At 32.7% G+C, this 19133-nt stretch overlaps 3 protein-coding genes across 6 annotated transcripts; 2 read left to right on the top strand and 1 right to left on the bottom strand.

Moving 5' to 3' along the window:
- The first annotated feature begins 8212 nt into the window (after positions 1-8212).
- On the top strand, positions 8213-15411 carry LOC119833103. Of its 3 annotated transcripts, none has more exons than XM_038356985.1 (7): positions 8213-8342; positions 12899-13004; positions 13305-13497; positions 13610-13806; positions 14200-14283; positions 14441-14691; positions 14776-15411. In XM_038356985.1, exons 2-7 carry the CDS (start codon positions 12900-12902, stop codon positions 14900-14902), a joined length of 957 nt encoding a protein of 318 aa, XP_038212913.1. In that variant the 5' UTR covers positions 8213-8342; position 12899; the 3' UTR covers positions 14903-15411. The 3 variants fall into 3 exon arrangements, with proteins under 3 accessions (XP_038212913.1, XP_038212911.1, XP_038212914.1); XM_038356983.1 differs by having other exon boundaries at positions 8217-8342; positions 12896-13004; XM_038356986.1 differs by lacking the exon at positions 14200-14283 and having other exon boundaries at positions 8220-8342; positions 12896-13004; positions 14776-15407.
- Positions 15412-15489: 78 nt separating this feature from the next.
- Positions 15490-16564, top strand: LOC119833104. Of its 2 annotated transcripts, none has more exons than XM_038356988.1 (3): positions 15490-15651; positions 15860-15952; positions 16052-16564. In XM_038356988.1, the coding sequence occupies exons 1-3, from the start codon at positions 15527-15529 to the stop codon at positions 16428-16430; spliced, it is 597 nt and encodes a 198-aa protein (XP_038212916.1). In that variant the 5' UTR covers positions 15490-15526; the 3' UTR covers positions 16431-16564. The 2 variants fall into 2 exon arrangements, with proteins under 2 accessions (XP_038212916.1, XP_038212915.1); XM_038356987.1 differs by having other exon boundaries at positions 16031-16564.
- Positions 16471-19127, bottom strand: LOC119833105 (YLP motif-containing protein 1-like). Its single transcript, XM_038356989.1, has 4 exons — positions 19009-19127; positions 18558-18612; positions 18002-18111; positions 16471-17356 (listed from the first exon to the last, which is right to left on the bottom strand). Exons 1-4 carry the CDS (start codon positions 19051-19053, stop codon positions 17198-17200), a joined length of 369 nt encoding a protein of 122 aa, XP_038212917.1. The 5' UTR covers positions 19054-19127; the 3' UTR covers positions 16471-17197.
- Positions 19128-19133: the final 6 nt, after the last annotated feature.

Genomic DNA, 19133 nt, shown 5'->3' with positions numbered 1-19133 from the left:
TAATGGCACAGTTTAAAAGGACTTGTATCTATGTTATACGACTGTGTATATGGCCAATTTACATTATTTAGGTATGTGTCTATACTTTAATTGCTTCAAGAAAACTATTCATTTTACACAAATCCCATAACATATCAATAGAACAACGCACTATTGTTCATTGTACATATGTTTACACAATTGTCCATACAATATTTTAGATAGTCACATAAATACTATGCAAAAACTTATTAATAGGCGGCATGTAACAACCCCATATAAGTCATAAAAGAACATAATATGTATAGTTATGTTGATTAGGGTTTATACTATATTCTTCAATCTATGCAATATCAACAAAACATTTTACAGATATACCTAAATTATAGACAAGATACAAAATTTTTATATAAAATTAGCTAAGTGATAACCGGAGCGAAATTTAAAAAGCGTGATAAAACCCTGCTGTATCAATATTTAAAGAAGGTATGTCAAAGCGTAAATTTAAGCATGTCAATATAAACGATTTTTGTTAAGAAAATGTGATGTAACAATTAGATAATAATCGGTGCTATGCAATCACAGAGAGTGGAGTTGCATAATAAAGCAAATAAGCAAAGAAAGTTCTGTCAAAATAATTAACACTTCTTTTCCTCCAGAGCTGTCTTTCAATTGCGTTTATCGTATCAAAGTGAAATTTAATACTCAGGGAGATAAATTAAAAATGTCGCCGGCAGGATAGACTCTTTCTTGTTTGAGGGGTTTTAAAACGCTATGCTTATTTATCAATGATTATATAAGTATATAGGTAAAGTTCAAACAATATTTTGCTGTGATATTAATAATATACGTAGCAAGAACATTCCTAAGCTATCTACTATTTTATTTTAAGAATTTGTAATGATCGAAAGATCGACCGAAAGAAGGAAAATAAGTACCCTGTACCAAAGATATTTATATAGGGCAATTTCTACTTATAAACTTTTAGACACTTATATTCCATTGTTAATTAACATATCTTTACATATATCTACATACAGAAGTAGATATTATTATACAAAATATATTACATTTATTATAAGCCTAATATAAGTCGGACATTGCGGTACTTCTTGAGAAAGTTATCATATAAATCTTTCCCAAAATTTTCATGTGTATCTAAAGTGCATTTCTTCAATTTCATACAAACGATGAAAATACTATAACTTTGAAGAATTCGTTCCGAAATTACAATCAAGGTAAATCAAGAGCTTTGACAGTTAGTCGAAAGATTATAATAATGGACATTTTCACGTTGGTCAAGTTCGCGGAGAAAGTGCATCTGTCTCACGGCTGGGCCAAAAAAAACAACCGAATTTAAAACAAAAGTCAACTATTACGATCATTGACCTCATGCTGCTCTAAAATTATTTACATAAAAATATACAGGTACAAGATAAAGTTGCATTACAATAAAGCGGGTATAAAGATAGTTGGTATCGTATCGGTAATTTTTTTTTTTAAATTCACATCTATTACCTATCCCCATCACCTTGAATTGTTTCAGAACATATAAAATATGTTTATTTGTTGAATTGTTTCAGTACATATAATATTATTATAATATATAAATTACTTGTAGTAGGCATCTATTGGTTCCTCATATAGGGAGCAGGTAAATAACTTCAAAGATGCTATGGACATTTATTTTTTTGGGGAATATTATATTTAAATATTTCTCGTGTATTGTCTAGCCTTCATTCGCGAATCCTGGTAGCAGGAGAAAAAATTTGCAGTTTAATAATAATTATAATAATATACCCAAGCTAGGTAATTCTTTCGTGGAAAATAGGTAGGTACCTAATACTTGCACTCACTTTATAACGCTGTCACTGTCTCATGAAGTGTAAAGCATCGATCGCCTATAGCACAAGCAGTGGCGTAGCTATCATATGGCCAGGTGGTGCAGTGCACCAGGGCCCCGGAGCTCAGGGGGCCCTCTAACCTCAGCTTTGAAAGAGGGGAGGTAGGCGGAAAGAGGGGAGGAGGGCCCGATTCTTTCCCTATTCACCAGGGCCCTTGTCCCCCTAGCTACGCCACTGAGCACAAGTCTAGTACCTAGCATAGTCGATCGTCGTGTTTTTTTAATTTTTAAAATTGTTTCTAATGTGGGTCTAAAAAATAAGTGTTTAAATCCTTTAAATTAAGACGTGAATTAAAGAAAAGGCAGCAGAGCAACAGCATTTATTGGCGGTTATAAATCCATTACTATAATAGCACGATGAAAGCTTATTGTCATAAGTTTGTTTTCTTTATATACCTAAATAAGTACTAATGATGCGTTCTGCTTCACATTTAGATCAAGCTTCACTTTCTATACCATGACACTGACTGTTTGATGAACTTGGAGAAAATATAGTTCTTATTAGTGAAATTGTGGTGGCCCTTAAATATTAAATATCTACTCTTTAGATAACTACCATCATTACAATTTACATCATATTTGTTAATATTAACTGATTTATAGAGAAACTGCATGTTTTAGAGACTGAACAACACACCCTAACTCAGTACCTACAATTTCACCCTCCAAAAATTAAGGTTTAGTCATCTTTACAATGTTCAAATATTGGTTAACACCAAAGGTCGATGGTAATCAAATGAGATTATACAAACTAACAATCCTTCACGGCCTATGACAATCGGAATGCGGCGTGTCCTTGTAGGTCGATGTAACCCGATAACGGCTGGCCAATGACCAGTAATAGCTCAGCCACACAATGCTATGGACTGGCTATCAATATAGTCGAACAAACCTCAGTGTGCAATGTGCATGCATGCTGGCCTGTAATCAACCAAACGTAACGACCACTTACCAATCTTCAAACAATTGAAACGATGGCTGGGTAATCCTAATTATTCTTACAGTAATAATTACTAATCTTACATATACAATTCACGTGTCACAATTTTAGTAACTAAACTCCTCCGAAACGGCTGGACCGATTCTTATGAAATTTTGTGTGCATATTGGGTATGTTTGAGAATCGGCCAAAGTTTCATACCCCTAAATGATAAGAATAAGGCAGAATAGCATTTGCCGGGTCAGCTAGTTATTATATAAACATTCGTACATATTACCCTTTAGCTAGCCTGTAGCTGTTATGGAGAATAATACGAAAGAATATGTATTAGTGGATAGTGGATGCATACTACATCAAGTTTGCACGAAGTGTGTGGACGAACCATAATAACGAAAGCTAACATTTCGCTGCCCCTACTGACCCACTCTAACCTCACACTCAATAACATTTTTGTTTACATCATTTTTTTTATTCGAAAACATATTATTCTGTTAACTGTATTATTTTGGAGGCATTTGTTTCAATTTCTCTTTCTAAACTGTTGTTGTGGAACGCCAATGTTTGTCAACGTTTTTTAAGACCATATTATATGAATAAAATATTGCGTCTTAGATACGATAGGTAAAGAATATGAGTAGTGAAATGAATCATTATTTTTATGTGAAGAATTCAATAAATATAAACTTAAATGAAATGATTACAACAGAGTTATGTATCAAGTTCTTGTCTCTTTTGGGTGTCTTTGCCCCTTGTGGTTTTCAGTGTACAAAAATATCAGCGTTTTTCTAAAGGGTACCTTTATATATTTTAACATACCAATATATTGTCATTAATTATTTTTATGGCTATATATTATCAAATGGCTTATAGCCGCCATTTTATACAAAATACTTTGTTACAATCTTTATCATTTTTTTTTTACTGTTAATGTATACAATGAAAATAAACATATTTCAATTTTAATAGGAAGAAAAAAGTAGCCGTTTGGCTTTTGAATATTAAGAAATTATAGCAATTGTGTCAAGACTAAGTTCTGCTTATCATGAAATGCTTTCTTTTAAGATCCGCTATCGAGAAAATTGCTTAAGAAAGTAAATATGATTCCATTGTTATGATCTTTGAAACATGTAACTTTCATAAGATAATAGATATTTTAAAAACAATCTAGGCGGATTGTAAATAATAATAATGGTGGTACCTTTGATATATTTTTGCATCAGTTTAATTGATCAATTTTTTAATTAAATTATTGATTATTAACCTAAATGCTTATACTTCAGTAGTTTAAAATTAAAATATGAGGAATAAGTCCATATTTTAATAATAAATTCGGATACAACGCTAGTCGCATTAAAATATAAATAGGAACAGAAGGATAAGGTAATTTGCAATTTACAAGCAAGCAAGTAACATGAAGCGGCAAAATCAATTGCTATCTCCCTGTGCAGTATCTATTGATTACATAAATGATAGACTTCGATTTTCATCCGTATTTTCTGCAAGAAAGCTGTTCACATTTCAAGTTTACAGTTATGATCGCTATAGGTAGATGCAAATTGACAAATAAATGCTGGTAGGTATATATACTTATAACCTGCGCTGGTTTAGAGGCAACTTCAAAGTATAGTGTAAATTGAAGATAATTTAGAAACTTGGTATACCTACTTACTAGTTCACTCCACACACGTGTGACAACAGTTTATATATCAATATTATTTTAATCTGACAATGAGTTATATCAATGAGTAAAATCTGTTTTATTATTTAGCTATATAATAACAATTATTCCATTTTTATAATGTAATAAATTCTATGTTAATGGAGAAAACTTTATCCATATACTAGCTGCGCCCCGCTGTTCTACCCGCGTAAGTCCGTATTCCGTAGGAATATCGGGATAAACAATTGCCTATATGTTATTCCAGTTGTTCAGCTATATACTTACCAAATTTTCAGGTGCTGTAGTTTTTGCGTCAAAGAGCAACAAACACACACACACACACACATCTTTACAAACTTTCGCATTTATAATATTAGTAGGATAATCCTCAAATAGGCAGAGTTGTAACATAGTCCAATTTGTTCCTACTACAATTTATCTAGTAGGTACCTAATCACTGCACAAAACATGTCAACAAATTAAAATTTAGTACTTCGCTAATAAAATATACATAAAAAGGGATCACTCCCTTACTAATTTTAGTATAGATCCCTACACCAAATTTATTTGCTTCTTTGTATGAAATGCAATTTGTTATAAACGAGGTAGTTTCAAACAAGGATCTTACAATCTCCAAACTTGATCGAATGGTAAGAGCAGACAGTTTTACATATTACATAATAAATAATTAAAACAATTTTTTTTTTATATTTTCCTCAATTAAACTTGAAACGTTGATGGGTTATATTGCTGTAAAAGCGGAATTCCCCGAAAAGAAAGTTGTTGACTCGTGTTTGTATTATGTTGTTCTTCTTAATGCAATGCAAAAGACAGTGGTATGTAGGTATTTATATGCTACACTTAAGATATATCTACTTCAATTTGCACTTACGCTGTTACATGCGCATAGCTAGTATCATGCGCATAGTTAATTTCAGTGTTGATCTGAAACTGAAGAGTTTTGTTATCCTTCGGAGATTGTTTAGAAATCTACAGCAAATTTATATATAGTAGATATATGTATTTTTTTAATTAGCAAAAAGTTGAACTCTAGCAGGGTTCTCGAAGTTTTCTTCCGAACTTATCCAATTCTAAATCTTAAAGTGCCAAGTTTCTCGGTAAAGTATTGCTATTTTAGGGTTTGTTAAAAACACCAATTAATTATATGCATTTGCACCAACTATTTACCTTACCAAACACACTTCTATAAGATTTAGCAACATAGCAATCAAATGAATCATTGTTTTGGTGATTATTAGTCTTTACTTTCGCTCAAGGCCTGTATCCTCGTGAGTCATTGATATCACAAGTAAGTCATTATACAACCAAGGAGTAATTATAAGTTATGTATAAGTTTAATCAGAATGTTTTCAACATGTCATTTTGACGGTAAGTAAAACACATGCCATTATGAATTTGTAATTCAATGGTTTAGAAATAGAAAAACCTGTTTATGTTTGTTTATATCATTTTATATGGTGATGAACAAGCGCTACTTTAAATTTGACATTTTTACAAAAATAAAATGAAAAGAAAAAAACAGATATCAGAACTACCGATTGGATTAACCGATTATGATGATTCTTTTTTTTATGTTAGTTCCTCCCCATTTAAGCATTTTTTTTAAAAAATGAAGGTGTTTTAGATTTTTGGTCAAAAAAATATTTCAAACTCAATAGCCATTATCATTTTGGGTACCTATATTATTGGATGTGAAAATAAAAGAGTGTATATTTTAAAAATATCGCTTTATTTTGAAGCATAGATTATCTACTGTGGCACAGATTACATAGTATATTTATCTTTAAGAATATTGCAAATAAGTACCTAGATGCAAACCATGCATTTTTATCAGAATTGAAATCATTTAGCAGCGTGCTTTTGCATGACCAGTGTGGGGCAAGTGGGGCAAGCTAGCCAACTTTTAAACACGACTTGAAGCTCTATATTTTTAGGTTATAATTCAATATTATAACCTAAAAATATATAGCAATAATATTCAATCCGATATTGAAAAACATTTAGCTATCCACATATCCTTTACCAAAGTATGAAATTAAAGCATTCGAAGGTTTATTCGAACACATACAATAGTGATATGCGGTCAAGATACGATTTTATTTCCAATCTACAAAATTTAGGTCTAGTTCTACTTTTTATTCCAGTATTTTATCTATTTGATTTGTTTTTGCCCGCTTCAGCGTGTACAGTGACAGTATGTAGACTGTGTAGTGTACTTACCTGCTTAAATAACATTTATTAATGGAAATGTAAGATTTATCCAGTAGGAAGTAAGACTAATACACTTTTTAATGTTCAGTTTATATCCCGCGCCACTTGTTTTGGTATTAAGAAAACGTTTTAGTAATCAATGTTAGTTTACTCACGTTTAAAAACACTCTTATCATTTGCCAATTCTTGCATTGACGTTTATGTTGGAAGTAGTGTAATGATTCGAGTACCTGTAAATGAGGAATTTGATTATTGCAAGAATTAAGACACTAGCCGAAAAAATTGTCATACTTTTTTTGTCCTGCAAAGATGAGGAATTCGTGATTAGAAACTTTTCTTAATTATCTACAAGTCTTACTAACTTATACAGCAAAATGATTTTGTTGTCTATTTAGTCGAAATATTAAACAAACCGTGAAAGAATGAATGAAATTTCAGCTACTTACGTCATAATATGGTGGTGTTATGATCATTTCTTTTTGGTCTGCCACTGTACAAAATATCTGCTGATTTCCTTTACCATCGGCAAGAGATAATAATTCAGTGCGACCATAAATTAGCTAAGTTGTCTCTGAAAAACAAAATTCTACGGAAATAGCTATAGTTCCGTTTAACATACATAAAATAAATACATTTCCAAAAAATATATATAAAAGAAATAGCTTGCCGTCCAGACAGGTTGTCTGAAATATGAAAAGAACTAATTATCTGAACTTGACAATGAGTCTGCCTTAGTCATGGGAAACTGATGCTTTTAGGCCATTGCCTCAAGTCATCGCGTTGCTTTGATTTCCATGAGACTAAAATAATTTTCTGAGAAAAATATAACAATACGAGCAATTGTTTACGTTTCAGTGAAAATGTCGTAAAGTATGTTAGAAGCAAATAGATTAGCTTCTATGTTTTTGTAGAACGCAGTCGAAACTCTAAATAAAAAGCAAATACTTATAATAGATAGGAAACAAGTTGCAAAACAAGAGCATAACTTTGAGAAAATGGTAACCTCGATAACTAAGTGCAAACTTTGTTAAGTAGGTAGGTACCTAACTAAAATAACGTTAGGTATCAAAAATCAAACAAACGAAATAGGATTGGTCTGCGAAAGAGTTGGTCTATTTTAATAATAATGACCTAGATAAAATCATAAAGGTTAAATCATCTATCTTGCCTATATTTATAGACAGGTAGGTTTTAATTGCACCTTATATATATCATTACAAATGCCATCCTTCTACTTAACTACATAGGAAATATCGTACATACCAGTTCCACATTCAGTTTTAAATGTGATGGTACCTGAAACAATACAAACGTCTATTAGTTTTTCGCTTAAATGTCCCATTTAAGGAGGACTGTTGTCGGTGTGAATTCGTTCTAGTGTCCTTGGTAAGGTCCAAAGGGAGCAGAGCGTCTGAACAACGGGATGCAACAGGTTGGACATGACAGACGGACCAGGTAGCACAGTTAGCTATCAGTAACTGGGTCATCCTATATATAATGTGAAGTTCAAGGCGCAACACTCATTGCAAGTCAAACCTCCGCACGAGCCACACGCACTTTCTCCGGTGATAGCTACCTCGTGGAAGACAGTGTTCAGTGATTTCAGTGCTAACCTAATTGGAGATAAGGTAAGAGATTTTTGGAGTAGCTCATTTTTCTGGGAGTGCGAGTGAAAACGTGCGAAGAAAACCCTGTGAAAGTAATAGGACGGGATGCTGATTTCTCGTGGCGTGCATCCTTTCATCAGTGTTTCACTAGTGATTATTGGTGTAAGCATTTGTGAATCTAATATTTTGTACATTTTTATGTATTTATTTAACAATAATAGATCCCATATCAACAGATTTAAGCTCTATGAAGTGAAAGTTTATTACATTTCTGTAACTATATTTCGATTTTTTTTTCATATATTATCTAGTAGTTACATAAATTTAAATGAAAAATTGTAGAGAGGAAATGTATAATTTAATTGTATAACACTTATTGTTTATAAACGAATGCGAAATTATAAGTTAATTATTAACGACTTAAAAATATTAAGTTTTTTTTTATTTATATGTACATTCTTTACTTATTACACTTTTTTTTATTATTTTCTTATATTGAGCACTAAAACTTTAAGAATGAGGCCGAGTTACAAGCTCACAAACAAAGTGTATGTCTGTTAGAAAGTAAAAAGAACAAATTTAATGTTCAAAAAGGCGTGGAGAAAGTAAAAGACCATCAGAACACCATACGCAAATATTATCTTCAAATTGAACAGAAGCAAATCGGATGAAATTTGCCAAACAAAACGCAACTGAGTCACGAATTCTCTACAGCAATTATAGTGTCGTCAACATTCGTTCAGCTCTTCTCGCCAACATATTATGTACTCACATGTAAATGAAAACCTTCACTTTCTAAAATGTGAAAACGCATTATGGACCCTGAATTGGATATGGTCTTGAGTACAACAGAAGAAATTTTGCGAAACATTTATCCACACCATCCTATCAAACATATTAAGTAGGCACCTAGTACAAAATTCTTTTTGCTAATTGATACGATGGTAATAATGACCTATTCGTTCATTCATTGATGTTTAATGCTACCTTCATAGAACGTAGTTGAATATCTTCGATCGTACAAGTGATTGATGTTCATATCGATTAGTAAATTTATGATAAGGACATATACATAAATAACAACAATGTTTTTTATTCATTTATTATGCATACTATTCCAGTGGTAAAATAGTATAATCAAAATTAAAATCAAAAATTATATAGATTGTTTGAAAATACTCATACCCACTAATGTCAGTGTGTAAATTGAATTTAATATTAAAGTCAAACATCAAATACATAGAAAACCATTGATAATCATTGATTTATTTTATAATGGTTAGTTTACAATCTTAACGGTTTACGCTTATAATTAAACGAATCCGCAAATGGAGCAGAAATAAATTGAATCTATTTGATTTATAAACAAAATAGTAAGTTCAAGTTTATAAATGAGATTACTAACAACACGTTATTGTTGAATATTTACCGTTGTTTGTAGATCGATAGAAATGAAATATATTGACAAACTCTCATAAAAATCTTAGAAAACCTTTTGGAAACTAATGGATTTTTTCCTAAACGTTGAAAGTTCAACAATCGTTAAAACCTTCAACATACCTACCTAAAAGTAGAAATTTCATAATAAGTACTACTAGATAGTAATAGTGTAATAACACAGCAAAGTTCGTTAAATTCTGTTGGTTCGGAAATACATTCGACTTTCGAGAACTTCAATTTCTAATCGAAGTTCATAAATCATTTAAAGCCAATCTTATCTTGGTACCACGTTATGAATAGGTATCATTGGGATTATTATGAGTCGTTTTATTAATACCCAAAAAACTTCAAGTGAAAGTTGTGACGTTGTGAGAGGTCCAGTCATTCACCGGCCGGCGTCGCGGTGTTGAGTAACCAACACCTTTCAAACAAAAATTATAGGTTATTCACTTGCATCCTGTATGAAAAAAATGAAATCGAGTCCACGGTCCGTTAAAAGATAATGAACTTTTGTTTGTGAAAGCTACGCCATCATTAACGAGCTTTAAACATCACACGTTATTTGGGAAACGCGTTTGTTTTATCGACAACATTATTTTTTTAAATATTAATTGATCTACATAGGAAATGAAAAGACAAACGTGATGCATTTACTTAACGGCACGCAACTTCCAAGGCACGTGTTTACAAATTTCGCACACGACCATACAATTTAGTTGCACACAGCGACTTAAATAATATCATGTATTGGAGGCAAACGGTAGTCGATTAAAACATCGATAGACCATATACATCTCGATTAACCGTTGAGTTAAAAACGAGAACATTAGAGCAATGTAACGGTTTGAATAAGAAACGCACGCATCCATAGATTGCGTTTGTGGAACATTCAATGGCATTCGTTGCATGCCGTGTAAAAACTAATGGTCCAAATAAAACAACACATCTCGTATGTACAAATAAAAACTCGTAAAAAATCATTTACTTGATATTTTTCGCCTTAAATGTAACCACATAAACTTATTACTATAGAAATTTTAAATTTATGTGCACCTCGGCTAACATCTTAAATACTTATTAGAAACATGGCTCAGTTATATATTAAATAAACATAAAACAAAATTTCATCGTATTAGTTATATTTATTTATAGTAAGATATCTGTGTAAATTGTTGTATGATGAATAAATTATTGATTACCAAGCCCGTGCTAACATCCGCGTGCGAAACACGCACAGAAGACGGCGCGGTTTTAGAAAGCGGGCTCCGATGGACCGGTCAACGAGCAAGCGAAGTCTAAAAACATTATAATAAAAGTTATGCAATCCTCTTCATATACCTTAAACATTTTACATCTAATTTAAACAGACAATTTTAAAAGAACAGCGCCATAATTGAACAAGAATGTTTTAGTGACAGCAGTGGTAACCCAAAAGTTATAAAAATACAGTTATCGCTAAAATTGGCTCGAAACATTTATCATAATGATGTCCATGGGAACTGCAACAAGTTAGGTTCGCGATAATTTTTCTACGGTGGTTTTCTATTGAAAGTTAAGTACAACAGGTTGGGCCCTCGCTCCGAAATTAGAAAAACGTTAACCTTGCACGGTAGTAGCGCACACGCGACCGGCCGTCTTTGCTTTCACCTATCGCCATGTTTGCCTCGCCCAGCTTCGCTTACGTGTCGCATTCTGCTACACACTTGATAATCATTGAAAACGTTTATATGTTATTTTATTCTTTAAGTGACTTATTATGATTGCTAACTTTTATATAACTAACCACTAGAGTCGAATTTTGTAGCTCTTCACGATAAAATGTAGTCAAATAATGGACGAAACAATCACTGAAGTTTAATAGAACCAATTAATTAGAATAAACAACGTTTGAAGTCACGGATCACAAAGTATGAAAATTGTTTTACCGAAAGTAAAATTTGAATTCGCTATAATGAGTACACTAACGTACAAGGTTACTAGGCCAAGCAGTTACGGCACATTAATTCAATTATAAAGCGATGTCACTTTCTTTACAAAAATGTTAATAGCGTTTTACTAAAAACCCTCAAGCTATATAACATTATTTTAAATGCCCGTTATTTCCCAAGCCTTAATAGATTAGTTTACACTCATTCGAATGCACAATTAGGATTTTCCAATGCAATTTCCTGCTTTCTCCGGCCTAACGCTGCCACTTCGGAATGATAATAATTATTAGATATAGTTTTTAAACATATCATGGAAATGAATCATTGTTGGTTTAGGAAAGCTTTAACAAACCACAACTATAGAAACGAGTTTATGCGTAAAGTTTGCCAATTATGTTGCGCAGCATACATAAAACATAAGCAAGCGTTATATGACTTGCGGCAAGTAATTTCTCCCGAGAGAATCTCGCCGGCTTACTGTCACCGAAGACCGGTAAAACGCGTGAAACACGTCTGCTAAACAAAACTCGTAAATACATAACGCGATAAAAATATATATATCAGAAAAGTATCGCCTAAATATTTGTCGTAATATGAACAAAAATATCGGTCATAGAAAGTGTACAATCTAGGTGCAACGACCGTTACAACCATACATTTGCGTCAATTTATATAACTAACACCTTATTAACGCAGGTGCGAGAGGTGACATCCAAACTACAGTTAGAGACCGGGTCACCTGTATCCGATAGTCGGTCAAACCGCTAACACACTTCCATACCGGATAGACTAGAAGACCGCACGCGTATCTCGTATTATAAATATTATAATAATTATAATCGATATGCGCTTTTGTCCCACTTCAAATAGAAAGTTAGTTTCTTAATTTAGTTACATAATGAAGAGACCGGCTTAACCGTCACTTTATTTAATAGTTCTACTCGGGTAATTATATTAATTGAACGAACATCCTCTAATTAGTTTCAAGTCTCAACATCCTCGTAAAATGTGAATGCGACGAGAGGGGCCACTTTCTATGAGCAGGTCCAAACACAGGCAATCAATCCGCGCGAATCGCTCATCAGATCACTTTCTAATCGGCGTCCGAATGAAGAGCACAATTAAAGAAAACTAGTCATTTCACAAATTATACGATTTTGAGTTCGATTTGATGTGCATTTAATTAACTTACCGACACTTTGTCAGCAGGATGCATCAAAAGATGACCGGGTGGGCGTTTTTAGCCCTTATCAGTTCGTCGGCAATTCTTCACACATTGGCATATCCGCAACAACATGCACCTCTCATTTCACAAGTAAGTTGAAATTTTATATAATTAATAAACACCAGTAAGTAATGTTTACGAGTAGAATAGTATTCAATTCGAGAATTAAAAAACATCTCGGTCGTCGAGTAAGAGTAAGAGGATGTAATATCTAAGGAAGCAAAGAAACGGGTATTTTCAGTGTGAATTTTTCAAAAGCGAAAAAGCTTAACCGAGAGTTTTTTCTTGTACCTCAACAAATTGAACGAATAAAATGAACGAACGAAAATGTATTATATTGCATATGATATTGAATAACGATTGCAGAATAATTATTTATTAATTTTTCAGGCGACCAGTAACGTCAGAACACAAAATCCACAGTATTATAGCAACTCGTTACCCTTACCTCATGAACAGATTGCTCAAGAACGAAAGTTTGCCGAAAAACCCAACGCTCTTAAAAAAGTAGCCCTCGATGATATCGATGAAATACAAAACAATTCTATTTCTGATGGCGGATTTTCGTGGTCCAATATGTTAGGTGGGTTTCACATATCTTTCTTTTGGTTAACGCTTAGGTTCATCTATCTTTCATATAAGTATCAATGTCATTTCAAATATTTTTTTAACATAACGGTACTTAAAAATTACAGGTATGATAATGCAAATGATTTTCAATCCTGGCACCACTGGACCCAATAAGAGCGACAACATTGATACTGAAGCCGCACCAGTATCGCCTTGGGCCAATTTTATTACGATGGGTCTTAAAATTTTAACAGCCATTCTTGGTGGTGGAGCGTCTAGCGACGGTATTGACAAAGTCGATAACGGATCTTCACCGATGCAGGTAAGATACATAATTATATAAAACATCAACGCATGGTTTCACACATAGAGTAGTAAAAATGCAAATTACAAGTTTATTGTACAAAAACAACAATCATCAACACTTATATTTACCATACTGATCCACTAACATCGTGTAGATACGCATATTATTATACCTTTACTATTACGTATTTATTGGCATTCGATTACTGTAAAGCACCTCCATTTTATTCCTCACTTAATAAGTAGGTTATCCAAGTCATAGCTATTAGATACCTATAACGTTATCCCACCGCACGTCAGAAGAATCTCAAAAGTGATCTTTAGCACATTCTTTTGAGGTAAATCTGGCTCTCAAATGTAAATAGTAAAGTTTGGTTATGGATATGGTGTCGCTTCTCGCTTGCTTCAGAGTATATTGGCTGCGGTTCTGTCGACGGTGCTCGGTGCCAAAGATCCCGACCAAGTCGCTTCCATGGCAAAGCAGGCTGGAGAGGTAGGCGCCTTCCCTTCCTACCCTTACTTAAAAATTCCGATCATATAATACAACAATCATGTAGACTATAACATAGCGCTATATATCAGCACTCAATGCCGCTTCGTCTATATTTTGTGTAACTTTTATATAAAAATCATTTTGTTTTTTCATACAGTTCATAAATATCGTGGTAAATCTCCTTGATGCCTTGAAGACATCCTTCTCTCATCGATCATTGACCGCACGGTCCATGGGCCGTAAAGACTCAGTCAGTGACGCCGCTCTGGCTGGTATTGCTATGATGAAAACCTATGTAAGATCATTTGGAACAAATGATGACAAGTGCCTCCAGAAATACGTGTGCGACGCCAATAATGAATGTTCCGCTGATATTGGACCTAAGAGCGTATTTTGCCAATTGGGAACGTAAGTTTTTTTTTATTGGTTCAATTTATAATTAATAGTTCATTAAAATATTGTCAAGTATTTATTGGAACTTTAAATTTCCAGTTATGCGGCAAGTTTCGTCTTGGAAAGACAATCCAGCGGTACTTTCCAACAATTCTATGAAGCTGGACGTCGCGGTCGTTCTGGCATTGATTGCCGTGAACTATATCTTCAATGCAACGAAGTGTAATCTCTTCTAAAATATTGTTAATTCGAAACACCACCAAATCGTATTTTTATATTCAAAAAATTAGAAATCCAACTTTTTTTTTATAATTGGTGAAATAATTAATTTCAAAATCAGTAAGATAATATAATGTGACAAAAATTTTGCAGCGTTAAAACTTAAAAATTTACTCCATCGTAGTGCAGATAAAACAACATGTTCTCATAATTTATTTAAATTATTTATTTATTTAACTTATTGCTAGATGTAACATAGACATTTAAAATTCCACAAAATGTACCCCAGTGAAAGCTTCCGTCCATGAATACAATAAAATTGGCAAAAAATTTATTTTGTAAATCCGCCAGTTTTTATTTTGTAATTAACGACTGATGTTATAATGTGTGATATGAATATTAATTTATATCACCTCATAGTTTTAGAATTGATATTGTGTATATTATTGTGATGGTATGATTGAGGACGTCCTTGTGTGATTGTGATTGTAAAATAAATATAATATAAAACAGAAATGGTCTTTTATTGCAATTTCACATATCAGTGAGTGTCAACTGCGTATACCGTTATCATCATTCTTGACACATCTGAAGCACATCGAAGCAATCAGAGCGTATTAACAATGATTCTATGGAAGATGTGCAAGCGCATGTCTCAGTATTCCCTTGTCATCAGTATAGTGACGTGCCAAGTGTCAGCACGATGGCAAACTTGATCCCACAGATAGGTACAGTGCCGAAGCAAATGGTTGAGAGGTTAGTTCCTTATAAAGATTCAGTGGTAATAGTGATCTCATTAATAAGGTGTTTTAACTTTAATATGTAAGATAATGTATATATGACACATACATACTTTAAAAATGTCTGTTTTTAAAACGTGCATCAGTAATTTGTAAAACGTACGTAAAATAAAACTTCTGCATGAAAAGTTAAGCACAATTATTAACTCGCGATTATTAAAAAGGTACGCAGAATATCCCGCAACACACGATCAACACTTTTACTATACATATGAGCCGGCATCACATTCACATGGGCACGTATCCCCTTCAAAATAGTAAGTATAGAATCTTATTAAACGGTTCAACACTTTTTTTATTTTGTATAATTCAATAAAATTTACCGGTACCATAAGTATTTTTTACTTTTTTTTTAGTGGTGGCGGCGAGTATAAGAAAAGCAACGCGGCAATGTCAGCACTAACACTTCTAGCGTTTTTGTTTTTTTTACACATCCTCCAACAATGCCTGAAGGATCACATGACTGCAATGAGCACCCCGCAAGTAATGATTATGTCGACCGGAAAAGAGGGAGACGAAAATATTGGTAAAATAACGCGTACAAAAACGGACAAATCCGGAATGAGAAATACCGCACCGTCCAAGGCATCCGATATCATCGATCGAGATGAACATTTAATGAAAATAACAACGTCGGACCACGAACCGCAAGGCAGCGCGCAGAAATTTAAAAATAGTTATAAGTACAACGATTATGGGACCCCTGGGGTCGCTAATGCCTTTGATAAGAAATAATCGCGTTCTTTGGTGAAGGATAAGGAAGTAAAACAAAATGCAGTTACTTTAAGTTTATTTAACGTACCATTGTAAGAATATAAAGTAGAGCATAACACGAATGACTTGAAAAAGAATCTCTTCTTATAGAAATATTTAACTTGTTTTATTTCATATTTCCTATGTATCATACTAAATAATGTATAGTTTCATACTAATATTTATCAAAATAATGCTTGATGAAATAGGGAAAAGCTAGTGATTCTGGGTAGTAAAATATATTTTGAACTTTAATACTTCTTAACATTAAAGTAGGCTCCTATTATCTTTTTCGAGATGCAAAAATATATATCTTTTTTATTGCAGACCGCATTATAAAAACACAATAAATATGAAACCTCATTTTAACAGGTCATGTTCACATTAGTAATATGAGAAATAATATGAAACGATATAAAAAAAAATATTGAACCCTATCCACCAATATTAAATACACTACGATCACTATATATCAAAAAGTATTTTTACTTTTTGATATAATTTTACGCATTCTATAATATATCGACGCAAAACTCTAATTCGTTTATCATTTGTTTTCCACAAATGATAATCTGTGCATTCAACGATATACAATATCTTAATAATTTTGTACAGCAATATCTTAATTACAACATGCTTAAATTCATAGGCTGAAAATTATAATGCGCATAGAACAGCAATAATATTACTGTAAAAGATTTTGCGTCAACGTATTCTAGAAGCTCCTATCACATTCTAGAGATGTCACATCAATGGCGTCTAACTCTCTCTATATATTTAGTCTGTGTGAGCGCGCTGGACCCCAATGTGGGATCGGTCATTCGATTCCAATCGGTTTGACCGACAACAAAACCGATGGCGCGCATCTTCTCTTGCTGTCTTCTTTCTTCGATATCAGCCCACCGTACCTGTTTTAATTATAATAGAATGAAACGCCGCTTATATTAATTATAATGTCTTGACATTAAAACATTTGTAGAGAATGAATTGTTTTGAGAAAAACACCAGAGATTCATCCGGATAAGTGAATTGTATATTTCTTAAAACAGGACGATATTTTTTAACACCGTACAATAAATAATACATGGAACATGGAATTAACTTCTGATACCGGTCCAAGTTTATGCATTACTTAGACAATGACAATAATATGCTATAAGACTAAATTAAATAAAAAATAATCTTCAATAATACTACCTTGTAAATTGGAGAAAGACATGAGTTAAGTAAAAACTCACAAACCCAAAAGAATATTACTAAAAGAGTAAGGTAAAAATTTTACCATTTTTTTGTTAATAATCATATTATATAAGTAAATCGAAAAAATCGAAATATGTATAGTCATAGTTAAAAATAACGATTATTATTACGTATGGACGTTTAAACCGAATAAACAATGCGTTTCTTACGAGAATTTGTTAATGATGCGTCGATGCAAACATTTCCACAAGCTTATCGCCATATATGTGACGAGGCAGTAATAAAATTCAGTGTATAACAAACACTAACAATAATTTTAACAAAAGCAATAAATTCAATCAAGGCATACTTACAGTTTTCTTGCCAGGTTTAGCCTGGTTAGGAGTCCAGTCGTCTAACTGAAGGTAGTCTTCCATTGATAACTTTGACGGTCGAAGTGGTTTGCTGGTGCCGTCGAGCCGCGCTGAAACAATACGTCAATAAAATGAATATCACGTAGTTATTATTTTGAAACGCGTTATTTTTATTCAGTTATCGACTGGTTGTAGACGTATGCAGTACATTTTATTTAAATATGATAACACAGTTTTTTTTTAATAAATAGGTGAAAAACAACATTTCTTATAAATAATGGCACTTGATATCATTAAAAACTAATAAGTTGCGTAATCTAAATTTAATAACTATGTAATGAATATTATAAAATAATGAACATGACATATAAAATAGTTTAACACATACTGCATCAAACTACCCTTTATCGTGGGAAAATACTTATATTAATGTTATTTCTAAAAAGTACATTACCTTTGCCTAAGAAATATATTTTTATTCCACAAAATAACACAATACAACTGGTACAATACTTAATTACAAATTAATAAGCAACCGATCCAATGAATAACCTACCTAGTTGATTCACATCGTCCATTCTCTCCCACTTTGATGTAAAACTATTTTCGACCTGTGATGGAACAGCACTTGGAAATTAGGAAACTTGGCTGAAATAGAATTCATTAACCCTATCCTAAGACAAATAAATATGGGGATTCTTAATTGTATACACCAATTTTTTTGACATTTTGATAATAATCGTTAAACAGAGACAAAATAGCATAATACAATAAAAATAAAAGTTACTTGCTGGTAACTGAACATAAAAAAACAAAATTATAAAAAATGCTCTACAATGTACATAAATCTTGTAATACATTACCCAGTACCCAAAAATTGTTCGTAACCATTGTGGAACAATTGAAAAATGGGCATATATTTGTCTTGATGTGTTTTGACAAAATAATGTCTGTGACGATAACAATAAAATCCATGTTCCATTAACCTGTAACTATCGACATCTCACCTCAGTTTCCTGTGCATCTTCCATAGGTACATCAGCATCTTCCATTTGCACTTCAGTAATAGCAGCACTTTGTAGTAACGTGGTAGGATCCAAGTGAATATGATGAGTTGGGGTTGGGAAAAATC

The sequence above is a fragment of the Zerene cesonia genome, chromosome 16, assembly GCF_012273895.1.
Source record: "Zerene cesonia ecotype Mississippi chromosome 16, Zerene_cesonia_1.1, whole genome shotgun sequence".
Classification (NCBI taxonomy): domain Eukaryota; kingdom Metazoa; phylum Arthropoda; class Insecta; order Lepidoptera; family Pieridae; genus Zerene; species Zerene cesonia.
The sequence above is the reverse complement of the archived record's forward strand: the minus strand, read 5'-3'. Positions and strand labels throughout refer to the sequence as shown.